Here is a 16,996-nt window from a genome sequence, read left to right as displayed (position 1 = left end):
CAAATGAGTTCTTAAAATACATAATTTTCTCATGATTAAATCCCCATATAAGTGTAATGTCAAAGCAAACAAAAAAAAATATCAATTGGTCAATATGGCTAATGCAGTGGAGCCCCAAATGCAGTATCAGTTGTTGTGCATGCAATTTGATATGTATTAGGCTTTCAACCTCTTGTGCCAGGAGGTGCATCTTGCACAAGTTCAACCCGAGTCCAACCCCACTTGATTTTTGGCTGGCTTAGACATACTCATTATGTAATTTGGGTTGATTTGAACAAAAATAAGCTAACCTTGACTAACCCATGTAGGTCATCTAACTCGATCTGTCTTGAGCCTAACCCATATTATTTTTCTCTAGTTCAAACCTAACCTAAATTTTAACTCGAGTGTAGAAAAAAAGTTTGGGTTGAGCTTGGGTTCGTAAACTTAGGATATGAATCAGATTGGATTTGGGTACTGGTTTAGCTGGTATTGAGTATCAATCCTACCCAACTTGCCAAAGCTTCCCTTCTCCTCGATTGCAACTCATGGGACAATTTGGTTCAAAATACCGTCAAACCAACTAAAACAGCTCTCACAATAAGGGTCCACAAAAATTAGCAGTCATGGATCACCTGTAATACATCTGTCCTGATTGTGTTGCCAGCTTTTGAGCAGTCGGCATTCCTTATATTAATCATCACAGCTTAGAAAACGATTTGAATGAGATTCAGTTACCCTTAAAAAAGATTTGATCCCCTTAATCATTGAATTCATGGCATCTACTATGCCTGAGTTTGTGTATATCCAGCCCGTGAGAACAAATGAGAGAAAGCATTAACATGCCCCACAAGATTGCCAAAAACAAATAAGGACTCCAGATTTCAGAAAGCATAAAGAAAATCGATTCAAGTGGAGGGTGAGAACAACTGAAAGGGAACAAAAACCATGAGACTATTAGGACTGGATCACCAACCTCCAACTTTCAGAAGAGAGAATATATGGGAACGGAAGTTCCTGTGGAAGGTTTTGAACCCACGTAGCAGTTGTAATTTGTAATAAACAATAACAATACGACAGAGAAAAAAAAGAAGAAAAACTATATTCATGGCAATCACATGAGAACACTGACAAAAAAAACGTAAGGTCAGACAAATTCAAAGCGCATGAGAAGCCTAGCAGAGCAGAACATCTCTCCTTTGCGATTAAAGAGGGGGACTGCACGGATCCCTGGCTTCAGTTCAGAAATTGGCAAACAAGTTTGGCCTGCAAAATCATCCTTCTCGGACAAATCATACTCATGCACTTCAACTCTAAGCAAAGCCAGCTCAGGAACCGTCAATGGGAACTGAAATTCTTCATTCCAAACAGGAGTCCATTTATCCTCTTTTGTCTTAGTTTTCTTCATTACCTCATCGCCAGGTACTCCTGCTATGCCAACCTGCATTACAGATCCATCAGTAAGTATATGCCAAACAAGGATTTAGAACATCTCTATTCTTGGTCTTGAAAGCATGGGCTTTGACTCAGAAATGGTAAATAACTTGAAAAAAGGTTTCCAATTTGTGTCTCACTTTTTGTAACATTTCATGCAGCAAATACAATATTTTAACATTTCAATACGTTAAAATGAAATTTAATGCTTAAAAAAATGAAGAAAACATCTGTCATAAACATCATGCCAATATACAGTGTTCGTTATCTGTTTCACTTCAACGCATTGCTTTGGGTGGAGTTCTGCACGCATCAGTCTGGAATCAGACTACACCTATGCCATGGTATGCTAGGATTTGCTACCAAAGACGATGAATATGAGTAGAAATAAAGGAAGAAACCACCCATCATGATACGTTAACACATGGATCTTTCATAAAAGGCAGTTGGATCATTTGTGGGCACATAATGGTGTTGACATTCTTTGGAAGTTAAGTTTACCAGAGGTTCCAAAAGAGAACTCTGAAAACTGGATTGATTGCTCATTTGCATCAAGTCCATCCTTGAGAGGCTTTTTTGCCTATCCTCAGAGTAGAGGTTTGTGTTCCCATATGAATGTGTTACCCAGCCTAGCTGCCTTTTGAACTAATGTTTTTAAAGGTGGGAGACTTTCATATTTAAATGTTTTTCCAACATTAAAGATAAATAGTATATTACATGATAAATTAACAGATTGAATAGAGTGACAGAAAGCATGAGATGAACTTCTTAATACACACTAATGCACACCGACTTACCCTGGCATAGAAGTCTGGCGGAGAATATAAATCAAAGTGTGTTTGTTTAAAATCCAAATGCCATCCATCTCCCATGTACACTTTCACCTGTCATGTAACACAATTATAGATTTTGAGTCCAGGAAAAAGAGAGAGGTGGGGTGAACTACTTTTGGTTAACAGTATATGCCCACCTTCAAAGTTTTCTTCACTGGCAATTTTACTCTAGGATTGAACACTTGATTGTTTGGACCCACATTCATCAGAAAGTCAGGCTTCTTCACATAGCCGCAACCCCCATTGGCTCTGAACATCCCGTGCATTAACCAAAGATATCTACCATATCCCTGCCATTAGATAGAATGGATATGCATTGTTAGACATGAACCAGTTCAAACCTGTTCATTAAATAGGTAGATTTCTATGTTAGCTTCATTCGGAAAAGGGTAACTTCCACTTTTCAACTTGAGCTCATAAAATGACAAAGTTTTAGAAAAAAACTAACCCAAGCTGGTAGTTTGAGATGATCCTGGAAAGGAAGAAAAATAATAGGAGCATATTCGTTTTTGTTCTTTTCTTTAATTGATAACTCTGGGTGGTTCCAGACAGAGCATTTTAACTTTCTAGTAGATTCAACAAAGGAAATTTCAAACTCAAATTACTCTATCACTCAGCATATTGAAAATCAGTCCCTCTAGTATTGTCCCCAGAAATCAATGACTCCCAACAAAGTGAAGATCTTCTTACAAGATTATGAAGTGCAAGTCAATGTTAAACTTCTAAATTCTAAATTTAAGACGCACACACACACACACACACACACACACACATATAATTACATTCCAATTAGGTCAATTTGAGAAAAGCAGACAGAGCCAAACCTGCATATTAAATGCAACCATTTGAGCTCCATGAGTCCAACCAATTAATGGCTTGTAATTTGAGGAGTTAAACCGAGTACCCTTAGGGTATATCCTCAGAAAATTCTTCTGGGTGAATCTAGAAATGGAGATAGCAAGCATTAGAGTCAGTTAGGAATAATATAAACAACTACAAGTAAAAATTATCAAAAGCTTAAGCTATTAAGGAAATGACCAAAAATTCAAATTGAGGTAAGACTGGCTGCCTTCTCTCATATGTGGACTCAATCCACACGAGGAAAGGCAGGCAACTAATAGAAACAAACATATGAGGGAACAACAGAAAGGCTTGAAATCGAGACCTCTAAACTAGAGCTCTAGTACCATGATAAACTACCATTACCCTAAAAGCTAAAGTTATTATGAAAGCTAACATATCATTGCTCTTATCCACCAGAAAATTGATGATGATAAATACCTCACGACATCTGTCCCATGAGATGCTGTAGCCTTTTCAAGTGCTTGTTCACTCAAACTAAGGCGTCTAACTTTATTAGGTTCCACCTTTAGTGCATCCTTAAACCCACCCTTGGGTTTTCCAGCATGAATGGAAATTAGATGCTTGTATGCAGGTGCTCCAATTGGGCGACAGTCATTGTTTTCTTCACCATCTTCATCGACTTCACTCCCTTCGCTATCACTCTGCAAGCATTGGACCAAAGCTTACATTAGATACCTAAGTGGTCAGACATTAGGTAGAAAACATAATTAGGACAGAATTTTTCTCAGCACACCTTATCATTGTTCTCATGATCAGCTGTAATGTTTGATGGCTCCTCCCCCCATACATCATCATCAGAATCCTTTCCTTTCTGTATGTTATTTTCCTTATCCTCAGATCCTTTAGCTTCAAGATACTCTTTCGGAGGTTTGGTTGAAATAATAATCCGATACTTCAGTTCCTCAGGCGAAGGGAATTCTTGCAGACATTCTGACTTAGGATAAAACAGAATATCTTGAAATGTTTGAGTGACCATCTAGAAAAAAGAACCCTCCTTTAAAATGTAATCCCAATAAATAACGATGCTTAAAATTGATAAAGTAAACCAAAATTCACCTGAGCTACTTTAGCCTGAAGGTCTGGAGTCAGGTGGTCTTCAAGAGTTATGATGACAGGGTAAGGGGATGCCGAAAAAGCATGTTCTTTAATGGATCTCAAGCATTTAATCAATTCCACAGGAGTTGTCAGGGTCCTAGATTCAAAAAACACATATGCCAAACAAGATCAATCGACTCAATCTTCCAATAGAACAGAGACATTATGCAGATGACTCCTTGCTATCACCCAAATAAAAATTGAACACAATTAAGTTGCACACCTTCCATGGAGAACATGCACATCTGCTTTCGTGGAATCTGGCCATATATCAAGCTCAATTACTCTTACACCTCTCTTCAATGCCTTTATGACCGGGACATCGCTGCAATCACTGCTGAGTTGGTTGCCAGTTAGGTATGAGTTGTGGCCCGTATATATGAAATAATGGGACAGGGGAGCATTCATATCTTGGTGAACCTGCAAAGAAACAAGAACAACAGCCTTCATTACCACAATGAATTCAACTTGGACTGCATAGACAAAGTCTGTCCAGCCTAAAACCAGATAAACAAGTGAACTACCAGATATTAAGGATTGAAAATTGTGAAATTGACTAGTTAAACCAACAGTAATAATCCCTTTTCATGGAATATAACACAACTCTGAATTTCCCAAATGTAATTGAGTTCATCCAAGAAATCTAAACCTTAAATCTCAAATCGAATCATCCCACCAGTCTACATTTCCTTACCATTCACAGATCCAGCCAATGGGCTGCCAAATTTGATTCAGAAATGACATTTGATGTAAAACAGAATCACCCCAAGACTCAAACTGCCACCTCTGGAAGGCTCAAAGTAAACCCATTTCTCACTCTCTCTTAACCTCCATTTCTCCTCGTTTGGTAACCAAGAAAATGAAGGAAAAGAAAAGTAATCAAAACTCTAGACTTTACATCTCCCATTATTCCTGACCAGCCCACCGAAGACCAGAGTTGACCCTTTAAATTCCAGCAAGCAAAACAACATAGCAACAATATTCAACCCATTCCTTTACTTTTCATTTCCACAGATTTCTCGGCAAGCAGACACTAACCGAAAAATGAAAAAAAAAAAAAAAGAGGTCAAACCTGAGATCCAATGGGGGCATTGAGATCAGTAGAAAAGAGAAAATGGTGAAAATCATCGAGGGTAAGATTGTGCCTCGTAAACTTAGCAATATGATGCCTCTTCTGCAGCACCTGCTCCACGATCCGCTCAGCATCAGACAGAGTCACAGAGCCGTCGCTCTGAGACTCCAACAAGAACCGCCGCAACTGCTCCGCCGTCATGTGGGTTCCCCCTTCCGCATACTTCTTGAAGGCCTCCTTCACGTCCTCCGGGGGCTCCGCCTCCACCACCCTGAACTTCCGGCGGAAACACATACACACCCGGTAACTCCCCATTCTCCCTCCCTGCTTTACCCGAGTCGTCTTCCCTTTTATTGAACACGCTTTGGCTTTTTATATACTGAATATGATGACTAAGAATGATTATTTTTCATCTCCAGAAGCATGAGGAAAATGAAAGGTCATTTTTTATGTATAATTTGGTGAGACGAATCATGATGCTGTGATGCACAGTTGCATCGCTGTTCATACCGACTCCCTTAGTCCCTTTCCTTGAAGGGTGAACCTTCAAAGTTCAAACCCACCAGCTATTTTCACTTCAATTAAGAAGTAAATGAATGATTGTTGACAAGTCTGGATTTTTTATGATCCAGGTTTTAGGTTTAAAAAAACAAAAACCAAAAAGGAAATTGAGAAAATCTTTGTAGGATTTTTTATGTACTTTTTTTTTTTTAAAACCAATTGAAAAGAGACCATCAATCCATAATGCCACGTGTGCAAGTGATTAATCCAATTGTGTCATGGCGGTGATGCCAAATGTGTAATGATGATGTCATGACTCATCGGTTTGATTTTGAGCAAAGTGATCCTCAATTTTGGTTTATTAAGAGTCGAAAAATATGGATCTGAGTTGGATCACTTCGCCTCAATTTAATTCAATTCAATTTAATAATAAAAGTCAATTTTTTGTTAAATGAATACGCTCATGCATGATTAGACATTGCATATAAAAATATTTAAATAATAAATATTAAAATTTAAAAAAAAATTGATTGATTTAGGCAAATTTAATAATGATATGAAAGTGTGAAAAGGTTTCGAGTCTTTGGACACGTCGTGTGTAACGCCGATGTAATCCACCCACGGGATTCACACGGTATGATGAGTAGTGATGGGTCAAAAGCACGTTATTAGAACAAATGGATAATCAAGTGTGAAAAGTTAAAATTTTCCTACGTGAACTGAAAGCCCTGACTAATTGGTACTTTCCATGCACTGACTTAAGGCTTTAAGTCAAGTTTAGGGTTTATAGACGACTATGACTTTGCCCAACCCACAAGGAAAAATAAAAAGTTTCCGCGGCTGAAAGGAATTTTTGGAAAAGGGTGCAAGAAAGGCATTCCATTCAATGGAATAATGCTCCTGCTTATGTTTTATCCAGGCTCATTGCTCCCTTTTTGCTCATTGTACTGGCATTATGGTTTTTTTTTCCACCTCTCGTTGTCTTATATGTTCTTTTCAATATAGAAACGAATGTTCTTCATTAGAGACTAACACGGCCGCCCCACGTTATATCCAATGCGGGGTGGTTTGTGCTAAGGCAAGAGTCAACACGAATATTTATGGTCCTCCATGATGGGTTCTCGGACTATTCTCTTCCAAGGGTGATTGTGATATTTCATGTTGATTAAGGGAAAAGAGCAAATATTACATAATAATGGTATGGACATCGACATCTCCGACCTTTGTAGCTCATACAAACCGAACAAAAGTGAACATATCTTTAGCATTTAAAGCTCTCATATCATGTTAAATTACTATCATATTCAAAACTTGAGCTCCCGGGATAAATCAATGTCAAACTAACTATACGTGGCAGTAATAATAATGGGGCAAATAGAATAAAAAAGGCTAATACATGGAAAGGGAATGTGGCCAAAAAAACCCAGAAGCTCATACAAACTGAAAACTCATGAGAAGCCTTACGGAGCTGTACATTTCTCCTTTGCGGTTAAAGAGGGGGACTGCTCGGATCCCTTGTCTCAGTTCCCAGACGGGCAAGCATGTTTGGCCGGCAAACATATCCTTCTCAGGCATATTGTATTCATACACTTCAATTCTAAGCAATGCCAGCTCTGGAACTGTCAATGGAAATGTAAATTCTTCGTTCCAAACGGGTTTCCAATTGTTTTGTTTTTTCTTAGTCTCCTTCATCGTCTTGTCCGCTGCTGCTCCTGCTATGCCAACCTGCCTTACAGACCACACCCAGTAAGACTATGCAGGAAGGTTTCATCATAAGTCTGTTCTTGGTTGTTAGAGTGTGGGCTTTGTTGAACTTTTCTTTACACTTTCCGCAACATTTCATACAACCAATTCAGTATTTTTAACGTTTGATTCGAGTAACTTGGTGTTGTTATAATGGCAAGCAGGAGGTTAGGGATTTGTTTGGCAATGTTCTAGAAGACGGGTTTCAAAAATCAGTTTTTAGAAGCAATTCTATGCTGTTTTACATTTTTGGAACTTGCTTCTCAAAAATAGTTTTGTTGGCCTATTCTGGGTGGAGGTGAAGAGTGAAGACACTATGTTCTTATGCATACTGCAATATTTTCGGCCTACATATGCTTCATGTTTTCAATTGTTTCTCAAAACGCTATAAGAAAACACTTGAAGACATCTCAAATTTATTCTAAAAAGATGGAAAACCATTTTTTGCTCTTTAGAACAGAAACTGTTTTTAAAAACAATTGGGGAAACATGGTAAACGATTCTGATGCATGCCAACTTACTCGGGTGTAGAAGTCTGGTGGGGAGTAGAAATCAAAGTGTGTTTTCTTAAAATCAAAATTCCATCCATCTCCCAAGTATACTCTCACCTGTCAAGTAAGAAAAGGACAGAGCTGATTTAGGAGAAGAAGAAGAAGGCTAGGAGTGAACCACTTTTGGTTTAACAGCATATGCCCACCTTCAAAGTTTTCTTCACTGGCAGTTTTGCTTTAGGATCAAACACTTGATTGTGTGGACTTACATTCAATAGAAAATCGGGTTTTTTCACATAACCGCACCCCCCATTGGCTCTGAACATCCCGTGCATTAACCAAAGAGATCTGCCATGTCCCTGCCATTAGAACAAAGTTATGTAAATAATGGTCTCGAAACTAAATGATCTACTAGAAACCCTTTCTTCTAAGATAAAAATGTTGTAGACTGTTCAATTCAGCAAGCAATAACCTACAAGTTTCCGCTCTTGATTTCATTAATCTTTTGCAATTCAGAAAGTTATCCTATTGAAAATGAACATCAGTACCTCTACTAATTCTCTTAGTGAAAAATCTTCTTATAAGACTATGAAATGTAAGTACTAAATGAAGTGATGATATGAATAAACAATAGACAGAAGGATACAAAAAAAAAAAGTTTTCAGCAGAGAGCATATAGATTATGTTTCAATTGTGGCAATTTGAGAGAAGCACACAGAGCCAAACCTGCATATTAAATGCAAGCAGTTGAACTCCATGCATCCAACCAATCAATGGCTTGTAATTCGAGGAGTTAAACCGAGTAGCCTTAGGGTATACCCTCAGAAGATTCTTCTGGGTGAATCTAGAAATAGAGACACCAAGCATTGGAGCTTGTTAGTTAGCCAAAACCACAAGCGCTAGAAGCAAAAGCATTAAATTTTGATTTTTTTTTTCATGCATTATGGATTTGCTTTGTAGCTCGTGTGATGGAAATTGATATTGATATTGAAATATACCTAACTACATCTCTTCTATGATATGCAATAGCCTTTCCAAACGCTTGTTCATTCAAACTAAGTCGACTAACTTTGTTAGGTTCAACTTTTAGCGAAGCCTTCAATCCACCACTCGGCTTTGCAGCATGAATAGCAATCAGATGCTTGTATGCAGGTGCCTCTAACGGGCGATCACATTCATCATTTGATTCATCATTCTCACTGCTGCCTTCGCTCCTTCCGCTATCACTCTGCAAGCCAATAGACCAAAGCTTGAAGTAAATCCCCAAGTGGGTAACATTGTTTAAGATGAAATTTTCTTCACAGCATATATACCTTATCATTGCTTTCATGGTCAACTGTAAGGTCTGGTGGCACCTTCATCGATACATCTTCATCAGAGTCCTTTCCTTTCTGAGAGTTGTTTACCTTATCCTCAGAGCTTTTAGCTTCAAGATACTCTTTTGGGGGTTTGGTTGAAATTATGACCCGATATTTCAGTTCTTCAGGGGAAGGGAATTCTGGTAAGGATTCTGATTTGGGGTAAAACAGCATATCCCCAAATGTTTGAGAAATCATCTAAAAAAAATGAAAGAAAAAAAATAACCATCAAAATTTGATCCCAACCCAAAACTATGGTTGAAATTCAAGAAGTAGACGAAAAACCACCTGCGCTACTTTAGCTTGGAGGTCAGGGGTGAGGTGGTCTTCAAGAGTTATTATGACCGGATAGGGAGAAGCAGAAAAGGCATGCTCTTTAATGGATTTCAAACATTTAATCAGCTCCACAGGGGTTGTCAGGGTCCTAGAAACAAAAGAAAAAAAAAACAGAAGAATCAAGCACTTCACATTGAATCAAAGGATAATTCAATGCTACAATCCAACAACATTGGACTCCATTAATTTGCAGACCTTCCATGAAGAACATGAACATTTTCTTTGGTGGAACCTGGCCATAAATCAAGCTCTACCATTCGCACACCTCTCTTCAACGCCTTCACGATCGGGACATCGCTGCAATTGCTGTTGAGTTGGTTTCCAGTTAGGTACGAATTGTGGCCTGTATATATAAAATAGTGGGAGAGAGGAGCACTCATGTCTTGATGGACCTGAAATGGCATATACATTCAGTATCAAATCAAGAGTCCTGAAAAAAAAATGTAAATCCAGCTTGGTCTGCATCTCTATCTCTCCAAGTTCTATCTAGATTAAAATCGACTAATTAATTAAGAGAAGTACAAGAAATCGAGGAGAATAAAGGTCTGGAATTGACTAGTGGTATAATTGCATGAGGGGGGGGGGGGGGGGAAAGGATAGAAGCACACCCACTTCTCAATTACTTAAAATAAACCTATTTTTCTCTTTTATCTTAACTTCTAATTCATTCAACTTCTGGAAAGAAATATAAATCTGTTTGCCCACCAAGAAAATGAGGGAAAGAAATAATTAAAATCATAAACTTAAATATTATCGGTGACCAGTGAACTAGACAACTCTTAGCTTCATAGAGAAGGGTCTTCCCATCTTTTCACCTTTAGTAACCAAAAACAAAGCATATAAAGATTCAAAGCGTTTTTTTCTCTCCTTTCCTCAGTTTTCTAGGCAACCAAACACAGCCCACCAACCTGAGACCCAATGGGGCCATTGAGATCAGTTGAAAACAGAAAATGGTGAAAATCATCAAGGGTGAGAGTGGTCCTGGCGAACTTGGTAACATGATGCCTCCTGTGGAGAACCAGCTCCAGGATCCGCTCAGCATCAGAGATGGTGGCAGCGACGTCGTTTTGGCCCTCCACCAAGAACCGCAGCAGCTGCTCCGCCGTCATGTGAGTCCCACCTTCCGTGTACCTCCTGAACGCCTCCTTGACGTCGGTCGGCGGCTCCGCCTCCGTCAATCTGAACTTCCGCTTGAAGCAGATACACACGCTGTAACTCCCCATTCTCTCTCTGTCAGACTCAGAGTCTACTTTTCCCAAGTCTTGCTTTTGTTGAATGCTTTGCGTTGGCGCCTTTTTCAGTTGATCTTTTTTTCATATCAAAATCCTTATATAAAGAGGTGAGGAAAAAAAAAGTGTATATTATTTAAAAATATTTCAACATTTTTTTTTTATTAATTTTGAGAATTTTTAGACCGTTGCGAAAAAGGAATTGATTCTTGGAATAAATGTTGATTGATTCTTCAAAGCATCACCGTTGAATTCATTGTGTTTGTGGGATCACCGTTGGAGAGAGAATCCAATTTATAAAATTAATCAACCTTTTTTTAAATAGTTTTATTTTAGCACTAAATGCTTTTGATATCATAGAAAAAAAAAATGTGGGGACATGGTTCTGAATTGGACAGATGAATAACAAAATGGGAAAGCAAATGGGAAGAGGACATATTCTCATTTCATGGGCAGGATGGTGTGGTACATGTGCCATTTTTATGCTTTATAATTTCTCTAATTTTAATTCTTAATTAAGTGGTATTAATATTATAGAACAACTACTTTAGTCCACCATAACGTGACACACGTGATATTAAGAAAATATTTATGTTGTTTATAATATTTTCACGATAATTACACAAAAACAAATCCACTTAATATAGAAAAAAAAATGAATATGCATAATGTGTGCACATCCCCGAACCAAATCCTTATTGAATTTATTTTTTCATTAGAAGTAGATAATTACACAAAAACAAATCCACTTAACATAGAAAAAAAACGAATATGCATAATGTGTTCACATCCACGAACCAAATCCTTATTGAATTTATTTTTTCATTAGAAGTAAATAAGGTTTGAAACAACATTGATCGTACTCAAGAGGTTACATAAATTGATTGGCAAGCCCAATCCCAATATCTTGAATAGTGTCAAAATCTTTTCTACATACAACAATGAGTTAAACAACTTCAACAAGTCTTATGAGCGAGGAATCCAACAAGTCGTATAGCAATATTTCACATCATTTTCAAAAACTGTTATAAAAAACTAATATTTGAAAATGACTTTTAAAAATAATTTTCAATTATTTTTAAGACTAAAATTATATTTAAGAACTCAAGTATAAAAAGCAACTTTAACTTATTTTTTTATGAAGATGTTGTCCACTTGTATGTAATGTAAAAGCTCCTAAATATTCTCTATATTTTCAATTATTATAAAAACACTTTGTAAAAAAAATAAAAAATAAAAAACTTTAAATTTATGCTTAAAATTAACCTGCTGTCTTTACAAAAAAAGGGTAGGGCCAAACCCATCCAAACTCAAGCCAGGGGAGCCCAGCCCAACCGTAGAGGCCTTGTGGGCGTGGAGATAGATCATAACACCAGTCAAGAGAGTCTTTGAAATCCAAACAGGATGAATAGTATTACTTACCATACATTGACTTGAGGGTCGATTTATATAAAAAGACAAAGCTGCAACCGGTGGCAAAGCAGTCATAGAACTGAATTTTTTATTTTTCTTTTAATTTTTCCTTATTACCATTACTATTTATTTTTATCCATCAACATTCATAACAATAGGTTCTTCTACATTCCCACATCACATTGATAGAGCAATCTTCAAACTTAGAGGAAATTTGAAAATTTGTCTCATCACATTTTAATAGTAACTTGATTACATTTAAAAGGTGACTTCAACAACTTGACCATGTTGATATAGGATTGAAACCATATATGATATGATAGTATCTTAGATCTGTAAATGTCTATGACATGTAGGGCAACATGTCATGTAATGTTGAAGACAAGGTAACAAGAGAAATACTTGCAAGGGGACAAGGGCTACAAGTGTTAGATGGTGACTTTTTGAGTGTGGCAATGCACACACTAGGCATTATGGGGTGGTCAACTTGGCAAAAATTCAAGTGTCAAAAGCCTGGAGGAGTTTCTAAGTGGTGGAATATTTTCCGAGGTTTTTTATAATTAAAGAAAATTTATTACATTTATGGAAGGGGGGACGACTCTCTACAAGGGTATATAATAGAATGCACATGCAATGACTATGTCACTCCAAAGGCACGGCATGGAGCCTTGAATATGAGCAGGATGTGATGGTGAGCTTTTCTAATACGCATGAATAGGCACAATGCCACGGGTTTGGTATAACCTAGGGGAACAATGTCATGCGGTGCATCTCAAATGGAAGGAATCAATAAGGTCAGGATGTATGACCCGACAATATAACAAATGTAGGCCATGAGTTGAGAAGAGGACTTAACACAAAGGCTACATTGTAGCACACATGTGGACTAAGAGAGGGATTGACAAATATGAATCATCTATACATACCTCAATGATAGAGGTTGTGGGACACTAAAAGCACAACAATTAAAGGTGTAAGAGTGTGGCACCTCCCCATTAAGGGAGCCCCAAGTGGGGGTGTTAGCACATCAAGGAGATGACACTTAGCATGGGATGTTGTAAGACATAGTCCGATATGTTTACTAAACAAATGGTACAAATCGTGGAGTTTTTGGGTCAAAATGGCCATATATACGAAAATAAAATAAAATAAATCTAATCATTTTATGAAACTTATGTTCATATTGACCTCTTTGGTGCCACCTAAGAGTCATGTCATAAAAATATATATTTTTTGTCAAAATTTTAGTTAAAGCTTCAATTAGAAATTGAAGCTTCATTTTTGAATTGAAACCATAGTTACTAATTGATATTTCAGTTTTTGAACCGAAATCGTAGTTATCAATTGAAACTTTATTTTTTAACTAAGACTTCAATTGACAACTAAGACTTCATTTTTTGAACTAAAGCTTCAATTGTCAACTGAGGTTTCAATTATTTATTTATTTATTACTTTAAAATTTAATTAAAAACTATTAAATTATAATTTATTATTAAAATTAAAAAAAAATATTTTAATAATAAATTATTTATATTTAAGCTTAAGAATCTAGTATTATTTCAATAAATATAAATTGATAGATAAAAGATATTATAAATGAATATTTTATTTATTAATAAATTAATAATCTTAAAATAATAAATTTATATAACATATAAATAAGATATAAAATTGTATAATTTATTCATTTAAGATATTAATTTATTTGTATTATATCAAATTTATGGAGGCATATGAGATTATATATATATATATATATATATATATATATATATTCCTAGCATATAAATGTTTAGTGGGTAGTTTTTATGACTTTGATGAAACTACTAAAAATTATATTATATTTTGAAGTAGACTTTTTCTAATTAATTTTATTAACTAATTTTGTCAAAAAATCTATATATGGAAACTTAAGAGTATACTATTATTTTGATAAAGATAAATTTGTTATAATACAAATAAATTAATATCTTAAAAAATGAAAAATTAAATATCTTAAATTAATAAATTATAAAATTTTATAGCTTACTTGTATGTCGTATAATTTTATTATTTTAAGATTATTAATTTATTGTATTATATTTATCAATTTATGTTTATTGAAGTAATACTATATTTTTAAGTTTAAATATAAATAATTTATTATTAAAGTATATATTTTTAATTTCAATAAATTGTAATTTAATAGTTTTTAATTAAATTTGAAAGTAGAAAAAAAAATATTAACTGAAGCCTCAATTGGCAACTATGGATTAGGAGTATACTATTATTTCGATAAAGATAAATTTATCATAATATGAATAAATTAAAATCTTAAAAAACAATAAATTAAATATCTTAAATTAATAAATTATATAATTTTATATCTTATTTATATGTTATATAAATTTATTATTTTAAGATTATTAATAAATAAAATATTAATTTATAATATTTTCTATTTATCAATTTATGTTTGTTGAAGTAATACTAGATTCTTAAGCTTAAATATAAATAATTTATTATTAAAGTATATATTTTTAATTTCAATAATAAATTATAATTTAATAGTTTTTAATTAAATTTTAAAGAAAAAAAAATTAACTCAAGGCTCAATTGACAATTGAGGCTTTAAATAAAATTTAAAAACATATATATTTATATGACGTGGCTCGCACCAAAGAGACTAATTTAAACATAAACTTCATAAAGTGGTTAGATCCAATATTTTTTTGTTATATAAATGGAACATTTTAACCCAAAACTCACAAAGCAAGTAAATCTCTGCAAAGGTAAGACATGTGATATATAGAGATGGTATAACTAAGAGAGTAGATTGTTGAACATGATACAAGTGGCATTAGTAAAATTACGCAATGCAATTACTTGATAGATGACGATAATTGAGGATATGAGATGAAACACTACTTAGATGTGTGTGAGGTTAGTGGGTTAAATCCTATAATGTGGGTAGTGTTGATGCCCATATAAGTGTGTTCCTTTCTAGACTTTCGCTTTAACTCAGAATCTTGGTTTTTCTCTACACGTCGCACAATATGATGGTTAAATTTCATGCTTGTGATCGTTAGCATCAAAGTAGTGGTATTGCGGAGGCAGTAGGAGAGCCGGTTTCTAGAGTACACACATGAATAGTCTATTAACATTTTAAAAGCAACTTGAGTCTATTAATGTAGCAACTATAAAAAAATCTTAAATATGTCCCCTACTTTGATGGGCCTCAAATACACACCCAAACTCAAATGGCTGGTCCTAATTCTGAGTTTTCTCAAACATATCGAGGTTGAGAGCCAGCTGAATGAATTTAATGAATCCTTGCATATATTTTGATATTTTTCTTTTAAATTTTCTCAAATTAAAATATTGTTTTGGCACAAGAATGCATATGACATAAGTGAAACACCATAAAACATAACATAACAATATGTTTGCATCATATAATGTTGGGGATTGGGATTAAGGGTCTCCAAAAAGCCCGCGGCCCGCTTTAGGCCCGGCCCGAGCCCGTTTATGGGCGGGCCAGGCCACGGGCCTAAATTTAGGCCCGTAGGCCCGCCTATAGGCCCACCCCTTTAAAAAAAAACTACAAAAATAAAAAGTATTAAAAAAAATATTCAATTAATAAGCATAAAAGGAATGTGGCTCAATTGGTTAGAACCTTAAAATTTAAACATGAGGGGAGGGGGTTCGAACCCCCTCCCCTCCCTTCCCTTTTTTGAAAGCCATTTTGGCTTATTTAAAAAAGCCCACCGGCCCAGCCCGCGGGCTCATAGGCGGGGCCACAGGCCTAGCATTTTAGCATGGCCCGGCCCGGCCCGTTGACCAGTCAACGGGCCCATAGGCCTGGCCCGAGCTGTGCCGCGGGCCTCCCATTTACGGCCCGCCCCGCCCATTGGAGACCCCTAATTGGGATGAAGTAGGACCAACCCGATCTTAATCTGAACCAACTTCAGATGTTCCAAGTTCCCCTTGAGATCTCAGTTTTCCCCCTCTTTTTTTAGCAACATCTCATTGAATTATGGATCAATTTGATGAATTCAAACTATTGTGTAGAATGTTTGATAAATCAACCAAGCCACCAGCTTGAATCCTGAGCATAAATCAGCCACAGTAATGTTCCAGAGGAACAGTGCCATGGGTTGTCCCCAAACATGGAGATCCAATAGACATTTTGTTGAATAATTTGATACTATGTTATATTATCCCAAAAATTATAGAGAGATTTGTGTGGAGGGGAAAGAGAGGACAACACCAGATAAAGTAACCCTTTGACAAGAAATCTATGGTCCCAAGAAAAGATTTAAAGAACCCACCCTTTTAGCCAGCCAAAATGAAAAAGGTCGAAGCTTAGAGAATCTTGAATTTAAAACCTCAAAATTCATCCTGATCTATTGAGAAAGCAATCTCCTAGAAGGATCCACTAAATGTGTGGCATATTAACTGCCAAGCAGCCTTGGTTTTTCTCTCTATGTACACGTCAACACTTAGATGATGACTACAAAAGCAACAAAACAAATCCAACAACAGTGCATCACTGTGAACTTTACAATGATGGAATAGAAACCATACCCATAAACAGGGCAGCTTCTAACCCTGTTCGTTAAACCCATCAAACAGAATCCAAGAAACATTCCATAGATTATATATGAAA

The 16,996-nt window shown here is 35.8% G+C and overlaps 2 protein-coding genes across 3 annotated transcripts; both read right to left on the bottom strand.

The window, feature by feature from the left end:
• Positions 1-909: 909 nt before the first annotated feature.
• LOC100255373 (phosphoinositide phospholipase C 4) lies at positions 910-5,961 on the bottom strand. Its single transcript, XM_002278491.5, has 9 exons — positions 5,278-5,961; positions 4,429-4,625; positions 4,167-4,302; positions 3,844-4,086; positions 3,528-3,751; positions 3,071-3,188; positions 2,384-2,536; positions 2,211-2,297; positions 910-1,420 (listed from the first exon to the last, which is right to left on the bottom strand). The coding sequence occupies exons 1-9, from the start codon at positions 5,590-5,592 to the stop codon at positions 1,127-1,129; spliced, it is 1,767 nt and encodes a 588-aa protein (XP_002278527.1). The 5' UTR covers positions 5,593-5,961; the 3' UTR covers positions 910-1,126.
• Positions 5,962-7,024: 1,063 nt separating this feature from the next.
• LOC100267383 (phosphoinositide phospholipase C 4) lies at positions 7,025-11,040 on the bottom strand. Of its 2 annotated transcripts, none has more exons than XM_002278803.5 (9): positions 10,615-11,040; positions 9,902-10,098; positions 9,659-9,794; positions 9,326-9,568; positions 9,011-9,240; positions 8,739-8,856; positions 8,219-8,371; positions 8,043-8,129; positions 7,025-7,503 (listed from the first exon to the last, which is right to left on the bottom strand). In XM_002278803.5, the coding sequence occupies exons 1-9, from the start codon at positions 10,927-10,929 to the stop codon at positions 7,210-7,212; spliced, it is 1,773 nt and encodes a 590-aa protein (XP_002278839.2). In that variant the 5' UTR covers positions 10,930-11,040; the 3' UTR covers positions 7,025-7,209. The 2 variants fall into 2 exon arrangements, with proteins under 2 accessions (XP_002278839.2, XP_010650899.1); XM_010652597.3 differs by having other exon boundaries at positions 7,025-7,507; positions 10,615-11,011.
• Positions 11,041-16,996: the final 5,956 nt, after the last annotated feature.

The sequence above is a fragment of the Vitis vinifera genome, chromosome 6 (genome assembly GCF_030704535.1).
Source record: "Vitis vinifera cultivar Pinot Noir 40024 chromosome 6, ASM3070453v1".
NCBI lineage: Eukaryota > Viridiplantae > Streptophyta > Magnoliopsida > Vitales > Vitaceae > Vitis > Vitis vinifera.
Note: the sequence above shows the minus strand (reverse complement) of the source record. Positions and strands in the feature narration are given on the sequence as shown.

Bases quoted from the DNA above. Each gene is read 5' to 3' on its own strand.
- LOC100267383 (XM_002278803.5), bottom strand. From the start codon at position 10,929: ATGGGGAGTTACAGCGTGTGTATCTGCTTCAAGCGGAAGTTCAGATTG. The intron at 10,099-10,614 runs GTTGGTGGGCTG...ATGCCATTTCAG, and splicing joins ATGGCCCCATTGGGTCTCAG to GTCCATCAAGACATGAGTGC. The intron at 7,504-8,042 runs GTAAGTTGGCAT...TCTGTAAGGCAG, and splicing joins CACCAGACTTCTACACCCGA to GTTGGCATAGCAGGAGCAGC.
- LOC100255373 (XM_002278491.5), bottom strand. From the start codon at position 5,592: ATGGGGAGTTACCGGGTGTGTATGTGTTTCCGCCGGAAGTTCAGGGTG. The intron at 3,752-3,843 runs GTGTGCTGAGAA...CAATGCTTGCAG, and splicing joins ATCATGAGAACAATGATAAG to AGTGATAGCGAAGGGAGTGA. The intron at 2,298-2,383 runs GTGGGCATATAC...GTTACATGACAG, and splicing joins CAGTGAAGAAAACTTTGAAG to GTGAAAGTGTACATGGGAGA.